At 53.0% G+C, this 8,715-nt stretch overlaps 1 protein-coding gene across 1 annotated transcript in view; it reads right to left on the reverse strand.

Annotated features, from left to right (window-relative positions):
- Positions 1-8,715, reverse strand: part of CALN1 (calneuron 1) — an 82,788-nt gene that overhangs the window by 56,093 nt on the left and 17,980 nt on the right. The window contains exon 4 of the mRNA XM_029961393.1: positions 133-245. Within this exon, the coding sequence (XP_029817253.1) occupies positions 133-245 (113 nt within the window). The remainder of the gene's footprint in view (positions 1-132; positions 246-8,715) is intronic.

The following is an 8,715-nucleotide window of genomic DNA, read 5'->3' on the forward strand; positions in this document are numbered from 1 at the left end:
ACACACACAGCAGACCCCAGTGCCCTTTCCACAGGCATTCCCACTTGGAAAACATCGTGCTCTCCCCAACAAACCCATTCTGGAAGCTGCTGAGAGTTGGTTAAAGTTGCATTTCATGAAATGCTGACTTACCTGCCAGAATATGCTGTCTATTGTGTTCCCCAGAAAGCCATCCCTGCCCTCTGACGACACCAGCTTGGGGCCCAGGATGGTCATAAACTCATCGAAATCCACCTGGCCATCCCCTGGAATGAAAGAAAAACTTCATGGAATTATGGAGGCAGGGAATAGTTTGGCTGGGAAGGGACTTTTAGAGGCCATCTAGTTCATCTAGAGCACCTTCCACTGGATCTGGCTGCTCCAAACCCTGTCCAACCTGGCCTTGGACACTTCCAGGGATGGGGTAGCCACACCAGTGCCTCACCACCCTCACTGTTATCAAGGAATTATCCCTGAGTGCCAATGTCCAACCTGCTGCTCTGGATCTGCTGCACATCAAGGACCCACTGTGGCACCTCCCACATCAACTCCATGGTGCCTCCAGACCCAAATCCTTTGATATTCCCAAAGAATGGCACCTCCCACATCAACTCCATGGTGCCTCCAGACCCAGATCCTTTGATATCCCAAAGAATGGCCCCTGATGTGGCCCATCCACACCTGAAGACAGGACCAGCCTGGGGTTGAACAGGTCATTCCCAGCTCTGGAGAGCCTGCAGGCCAATCCCTTCTCCCAAAGCCCCTCTGGCAGGAGGACAGGAGGCAGCAGCACGTCCAGGGCTCTTCCCTCCCAGCTGCCAAACGTGTCTCTGCACAACTTTTACAGGGCCAGCCCCATCCTCCAGAGGGAGGGAGTCCACACAGAGCAGAGAGCCAGACTATTGCAAATCCACAAGGCATTCCATTCCAGCTTTCCAGGAGCTCTGGGAAGCCCGGAGTGCTCGGCAGGCAGTGCCTTTAGCAGGGAGAGGAGACTGCTCCTGCCACTAATGAGCTGAGCTGCTGCAGCCCTGAGCCCCTGCATGTGCTCCAAACCAGGCACGGAGCTGTTTGGAGAGGGAATTGTATCCAAGGTCACTTTTCTCTCCAAGAACTTCTGCCACGAAAACGAAAATGGCAAAAAAAGGGATATTCCTGCCTGCTGAAGGGTCTTAAAAATACCAGTTTGTCTCAACAATGTCTAGACCTTCTGCAAGTATTTAAGCTTCTGAAATCTCTCAGTCCATGGGCACACCTGCCTACACGTTATTGAGTGAGTGGATGTATTTGCCCTTTTCCAAGTCTGGAAACAGAATCAGCAACTGCAAGAGCTGCAGTTGTGTTTTATTCACATTTACAACCCGACCTGACTGCACCCACCTCTCCAGGCAGCTGCTGTTGCAAAATCATCAGGTGGGAGAAGTGTCTTAAACCATCAGATTAAAACAGATTAAATCATCAGGTGGGAGAAGTGTCTTCAAGCATCAGACTGAAGCAGATCAATGCCAGGGCTGCTGTTAAAATGCCCCCCCTGCCTGCAGCCCCTGCAGCCCCTCGTGCACCACGTTTGTCCTCTTTATCAGGTCTCAGGTGCTTGATCCGAGCAGAGGCACCCACTGCAATCCCTCCTTATCTTCCCAGAAAATAAGCAGAGTCAAAGGACTGTTTGCCAGGATAGTGATCTCCAGTCAGGGGGGGCTCTGCCTGGAATTGCCTGCAGGGAATACCCTGGGGCTGAGCCCTTGGAAGAAGCCCAGCAGGGATTCGTGGTGCCTTTGATCCTGGAACATGCCCAGAGATCCCATCTCGCTGCTGGAGCTGCTCACACCTTCAGGGCTTTGCAGGGCTGAGCCCTTGCAGCATTTCTGCGTTTCTGGGGCAGCTTATTAAGCAGTAAAGGAAAGGGGTGGGCACCCCATCCCTTGGAGAGCCGTTCTTTAAAACGTTTCTGGGCTGTGGAAATGTGTGTTCCCTCTGCTCCCCCTTGGGAACAGCATTGAGAGGGATTGGATCAGTCACAGCCCGTGGGATCACCTGGGGAGGGGAATGCAGGGTGACAGGGGTGGCTGGGTGATTGACATCACACCCCAGGAACGAATCCATGCCATGGATGCAAACTGGGATGCACTGGGATGCAGATTTGGGATTCAAACTGGGATGCACTGGGATGCAGATTTCTCGAGATTAGCGGGAAAACAATTTGCATTTCAAAGAGGCTCCTGTACCTGGCCCTGCACAGATTTGGGCTGTGCACCTGCAACCCCCAAACTCTGAGACGTTCAGTTTGTGTTTTCCACGATGTCCTTTCACCCCAGAGGACAGGCAGGACTTCATCCCACACATGACTCATGAGAAAGCAGGGGCCAGGACTGCTGGACTCCCTGTCTGACTCAGAAGAGGCAGACCCTGCTCCTGACTCCCCTGGGCCTTTGCCAGGGATCATAACTAACTTCACAGGCTTTAATTATCAGCTTAATTATGGCATTTGCCACAACCTCAGAAGTAAGATGCCATTAAAAAATGCATTATCCCATTATTGACTTCTTTTTCAATTAAAACTCTTAACTAGCAAGGAAGCCAGACCCCAAAACACTTTAGGTGGTAGAAATATCCCTTTAACATTCATTTCAAGTTGCAGAAAACAAACCTTCCTGCCATCAGGATCTCAGGAGACAGCAACATCATAATATCAAGAAAGAGAAATCATAGTTTTGTCTGAAAATCCCTTTTGCATTGTTTAACTGCCAGGAGAGAAATACAAAAAGCTACACACAGGTTCCAAGTCTGCAATGAGAAAACACACAGGGGTGCTTTCCACAGCCATGGCATCACCAGGTAGTGCCCAATACCCACAGCCCATCAGATCCTGAGAGCACCCAGCTCGAAATTTGTGTTGGGCACAGTCCAAAGGCACCTTCCTCGTCCTCCTCCTCCTCCTCCTCGTCACACCCAGGGTGGTACCAGCTGATGTGTGATGCTCACACTGAGCATCTGTTCTCCACTCTGCTCTGGAGGCAAATCACCCCCCACACATGTCCCCACGTTCCTCTGCTGTGCCCACAGATGTGCTGCTCTCCTGGGCTCACAGGATCCCAGGATGTGCTCAGCTGGAAGGGATCCACAAGGAGCATCAGTCCAACCCTCAGCCCTGCACAGGCCCAGCCCCAAGAGTCACCCCCTGTGCCCCAGAGGATCAGCCAAACCCTCCCTGAGCTCTGGCAGCCTTGGGGCTGTGCCCACTGCCCTGGGGAGCCTGGGCAGTGCCCAACCAGCCTCTGGGGGAAGAACCTTTGGCTGAGATCCAACCTGAGCCTGCCCTGACACAGCTCCAGCCATTCCCTGGCTCCCAAGCCATTGTTATTTAGAGCTCAGAGCCATGTGTGACCTATTCACAAACTAACACTGAACTGGGTTTAAGGAGTGGGGAGAAGGGGAGGAAAACACCAGGAAAACACCAGGCTGGAGCATGTATGTTGTCTGTGCTCTCTCACCTTCCCTTGCTCCTCCCCAGCAGCCATCCTGCAAGCCCTGAACAAGAACACCCACCCCTGGCCCTGCCACCCCCTGGGATGTGTGATGAGTGTGGTGTTCTCATCCTCCCTCACCTCCTGCCCCCAAACCCTCACTGAGGACTTTAGCCAGGAACACTGAAGGAAACACGGACAGGAAAACCCCTGGTGAGGACAGAGGGGGCACAAGCAGGTGAACAGCTCCAGCCAGGATGGAGTGCCAGCCCAGTGACAGTCTCTGTTCTCCTCTCCCTGCTCCCAGGTACAAATGCAGATGAGGTTTACAAACCCAAGTCACCCTGAAGTCCCTGCCTGATGAGGGGATGTGGTTTAGGGTGGGCCTGGCAGTGCTGGGTTAGTGGTTGCACTTGTTGATCTTAGAGGTCTTTCCCAGCCTTAATGATTCCATGATTCCAAGTCACTCAAACATGGGAATAACTTCCTTACAACCTGGGAGGGCAGAGAAACCCTGAGGCACAGGGGGGTGGCTCCAGTGGAACAGGGGAGACTCAGATGGCAAGGGGGGTGAGGAGCAGAGGGGTTCCAGGCAGGATGGCACATGGGTTACTGCCCATCACTGAGGGACAGGTCACTGCTTGTGTGGGCACTGAGCAAAGCACCAGAGCTGAGCTTCACCCCTGCTTTTAACCCACCTAAACCACTTATTTATTTCCTGACAGTTCTGCCCTCACATCTTTCTCCCTGGCAATGCTTCCTCTGACTGCTGGCATTGATGTCAAAGAGTCCCAGGCAGGGTGACAATCATGGCATGACTAAAGGATGACTCAGAACATCTCTGGCCACATCAGCACAGACAACTCAGATCTGCTCAGCACTCCCAGCCCCTCAGCACGGGGATATTGGGCTCATCTTGTGCTCCCAGTTACCACAAAGGTTGGCTCCACTGTCTCAGTTGTCACAAAAACCAGGCAAAGGTGATAATGAGAAGGAATAACAAGGAGCCACAGCAATAGTGGGAGCCTGATTGCTCCACCACGGAAAAAGGATGCTGAAGGCACCCAGCAACATCTCTGGGGGCTCTGGGAACCTTCTCAGTGACCAAAAACTGGCCAGTAAGAGGTCATGGACCTGCCAAAGTCACCCTGTGCACTGTTTGCTCAGGGGGTGCAGAAAGGCCTTGGGGACAATTCCACCTTGCAGAACGTTTGCCGTGCTGGGAGCCCAGTTTGGCTGCTCCCATGGAGCTCCACAGAGTTACAGCAGGGAATTGCTGGGCCCACAGAATGTCCAACACATTTATTCCAAGTGTGGGCATGGCAGGGGGTTGGAATTGGATGATCTTTAAGGTCCCTTCCAACCCAAAGCACTCTGTGATTCTCAGTGCACCAAAGACGATGGGAAACCCAGGGCTTTCCAGCTCTTCCAGACCCTGCAGCCCAGAGAAATTTGCTTTGTACTTGCCCACCCCAGGAAGGGGTGTCTGCTCCTTTGAAAAATGCCCATGAGGTTCTCCAAGTAAACCCACAGCATCACAGAATCTTTAAGGTTGGAAAAGCCCTCCAAGATCATGGAGCCCAACAGTTCACCCAGCACTGGTGTGTTCACCACTAAACCATGTCCCCAGGGGCCCCATTTCCATGGTTTTTGAACACTTCCAGGGATGGGACTCCACCACTGCCCTGGGCAGCCCCTTCCAGTGCCTCACCACCCTTTCCAGGAAGAAATTTTCCCTAATACCCAACCTAAACTTCCTCTGGCACAACCTGAGGCTGCTTCCTGCTCCTCCTGCCCCTTGTTCCCTGGGAGCAGAGCCCGACCCTCCCCAGCTCCACCCTCCTGTCAGGGAGTTTTTGAGGGTGAAAAAGGATGCAGAAAAAAGAAAATCACGAATGATTCAACATCCACAGAAAGCTTTAAAGGTACCACTGCCCTCTATGAAGCCAGCTGTGGGTTGGACACACAAGTCAGAGGGAGACAAAAGACCACTTTTGAAAGGGGATTTACTCTCCTAAACTACTTCCCTTCAGTTCATTCCTACTGGGGTTGTGAGTCCAGATCCCCAGGACAATGAAGTTTCAAGTGCCATCAGCTGCTCTTGCTGGTTCTCCACTGGTGTGTAAGAGCTGAGGGCAGAAAATCCCAACCCTCTCTCTAAGCTGAGGAGTTTTCAGCTCCAGACAAAGGATTTCATCTTCCCTCAGCCCCCTTTGATGGGAAGAAGGGAAGGTTGTCTTTGCTGGGGGATGTGTGGAAGGACACACACAGGCAGAGCTCTGCCATCACCATATCCCACAGAATCCCAGGATGGGTCAGGCTGGAAGGCACCCCAGTGGGTCACTGCTCCCACCTCCCTGCTCAGGCTGGGCCAGCCCAGAGCACAGGGCACAGGATTGTGTCCAGAGGGCTCTGGAATCTCCCCGGGGAGGAGACTCCAGCCCCACAGCCCAAATTACCCCCAGCTGCACTTGGACACCAAGCCTGAACCCTGTCCTGCCTTGTCCTGAGCCCACAGAATCCACCCTCACAGGAGTCTGCCAGGCAGGGGAGTAGGACCCAGTAGAGGGCTGCAAATCCCCACATCCCAGGGAGCAGCAGCCTCCTGCAAACTCTCCTGTCTTTGTGCTTTGAAGGAATAATTAAATGCTTGGCATGAACCCACCTCACCCCCCTCCCCATGGGAGAGCCAACCCTCAGCCCTCAGTCAATCCCTGTCCAAAACTCTCCTGTTGGAGTGGCTCCCTTGGAGGATGTAATTAAATATTCATTGGGCTGAAGAAAGGCAGAGGGAAGGGAAAAGACAGGGAGGAAAACGTGCATGGATTGCACCGTGCATGGATTGCAGCATCTCCACCCAAGGACACAACACACTTAGACTGGGCTTTCAGAGCCTTGTGTATTGAAATTAGGCCTGATTGCTTCCTAAATAAGTGTTTTTCCTGGCCATTCCAGGGATCATCACAGCAGGAGAGGGAAGAAAAGGAGAGGGGGAAAACCTGCATGGATTGCACCGTGCATGGATTGCTTCGCCTCTACCCAAGGGCACAACTTAGACTGGGCTTTCAGAGCCCTGTGCTTTAAAGTTGGAGCCTGGATAATCTGGCCTAATTGCTTTCTAAATAAGTGTTTTTCCTGGCCATTCCCAGGATGGTCACAGCAGGAGAGGGAAAGAAAAGGAGAGGGGAGGAAACCTGCATGGATTGCACCGTGCATGGATTGCTTCGCCTCTACCCAAGGGCACAACACAGACTGGGCTTTCAGAGCCTTGTGTATTAAAATAATCAAGCTTGATTGCTTCCTAAATAAGTGTTTTCCCTGGCCATTCCAGGGATGATCACAGCAGGAGAGGGAAGAAAAGAAGAGGGGGGAAACCTGCATGGATTGCACCGTGCATGGATTGCACTGCCTCTACCCAAGGGCACAACAGGCTTAGATTGGGTTTTCAGAGCCATGTGCATTAAAGTGGGAGCCTGCATAATCTGGCCTGATTGCTTCCTAATTAAATGTTTTCCCTGGCCATTCTCAGGGTGCTCAGGTTGTCCGTCTTTCCAAGCTCCCTGCCATGGTACCACACACCAAACCCAGCTGTGTGGAGACTCCTCAGTATTCACACTCCCTTTTTTCGCTCCAGTTTGACCTCCAGAGTGCAGGTAGGTGATATATTTAAAGTTAATGAGCTAGTCTGCTGCAGCTCGGGGCCCAGGCACACACAACACTCCTGTTTATTTTTATTCCCTTAATAGCTCCCTGCAGTGCCTCTCTGTCCCGGGCTGTGTCATTGCTGTGCCCACGTAACCCAGGCACAGATAATGTAGTCTGGGAAGGGCTCTTGCTGCTGAGCCTTGCAGTGATGCAGAGGATGTGCAGGGAAAAGCTCCAGCCACAGGATATTTCCCAGACGAGTGTTTGGGTTTCACAGATTTTCAGGTCAGAGCCACAGCCTGCCCCTTCCCCCAGCAGCATCCACAGACTTTCTGCCTAATTACAGCCACAATCCATAACTCCGGCTCCGGGCACGGGAAGGCTTTCATGAAACTTCCCACTTGGAAAACAGCTTGAATTATGGGCACCCATGGAATGGGCTGAAATGAGGAGGTGAAGCTCCACTGCAGTGCTGACACAGCTTTTTTTTAAAGGGGAAACTGAGGCACGGAGTGTCCTGGATGTCCCCAAAGGAGGCTGCCAGAGACAAGGATGGAGGGACAGGACAAGGGGAATGGCTTCCCACTGCCAGAGGGCAGGGATAGATGGGATATTGGGAAGGAATTCCACAGGTGGTAGGGCCCTGGCACAGGTTGCCCAGAGAAGCTGTGGCTGCCCCATCCCTGGAAGTGTCCAAGGCCAGGTTGGAGTAACCTGGGCTAGTGGAAGGTGTTCCTGCCCAGGGCAGGGGCTGGAATGAGATGATCTTTAAGGTCCCTTCCAACCTAAACCATTCTGGAATTCTGTGAAAAGCTTCACTGGATCTGAAGGAAAGGATGAAACATCTGCCCTGCAGCCAGCTGGGCTCTCAGGGACCCCTCCAGTCCCACAGGTTTGGTTTGGGGGGGGCTGTGTGGAATTGGCTGCTCTGCTTTGCTGACAAGTCCACAGAAAAGCTTCACAGACTGTACAGACACACATTCCTGGAGGAGGAAATTTCCATGGGGGCTGGAAGGCTCCATCAGAGCCCAGAGAGATGGAGCTGGGGGGGTGTGAGGAGGTTCATCCATTCAACACTGAGCAGAGGACCTTGAGAGTTACTCATTCTGACAGCACTTTGCCTTGTCTGGCAGGGCAGAGGAAGCAGCTGCACAGGACTTGTTTGCTTCCCATTAAAAAGAAAGATCTATTAACTCCCTGTGTTTGCCCAAGGGGAGCCTGTCTGGGAGCTGACCTGGGAGACAGTGATGGAGGAGGACAAGGGCTCTGCCTCCACAGGGGGACGTGTCCCCTGCTCCAGCACAGCCACTGCAACAAGGAGGATGCTGTGAGTGGAGGAAGAGTCCAAGGGAAACAGTGACTGCAGGAAAAAATAAATATCCATCAGACACCTGCCCAGCAGTGTCAGCTCTGCCAGCCCTGGGGAGCTGCAGGATGCCCCAATTCCCAGCCCTGGGATGAGATTGTCCTGCAGGGAAGGGCCCTGCAGAGCCTGCTGAGTGTGATGTGCCCCCAGCACGGCCACTCCGAGCCCCCACTGCCCCCAACCCACAGAATCCCAGAATGTGCTGAGCTGGGAGGGACCCCCAAGGATCATCAGTCCAACCCTCAGCCCTGCACAGGCCCA

Source organism: Manacus vitellinus, unplaced genomic scaffold (genome assembly GCF_001715985.3).
Source record: "Manacus vitellinus isolate BGI_N305 unplaced genomic scaffold, ASM171598v3 scaffold_32_pilon, whole genome shotgun sequence".
Lineage (NCBI taxonomy): Eukaryota > Metazoa > Chordata > Aves > Passeriformes > Pipridae > Manacus > Manacus vitellinus.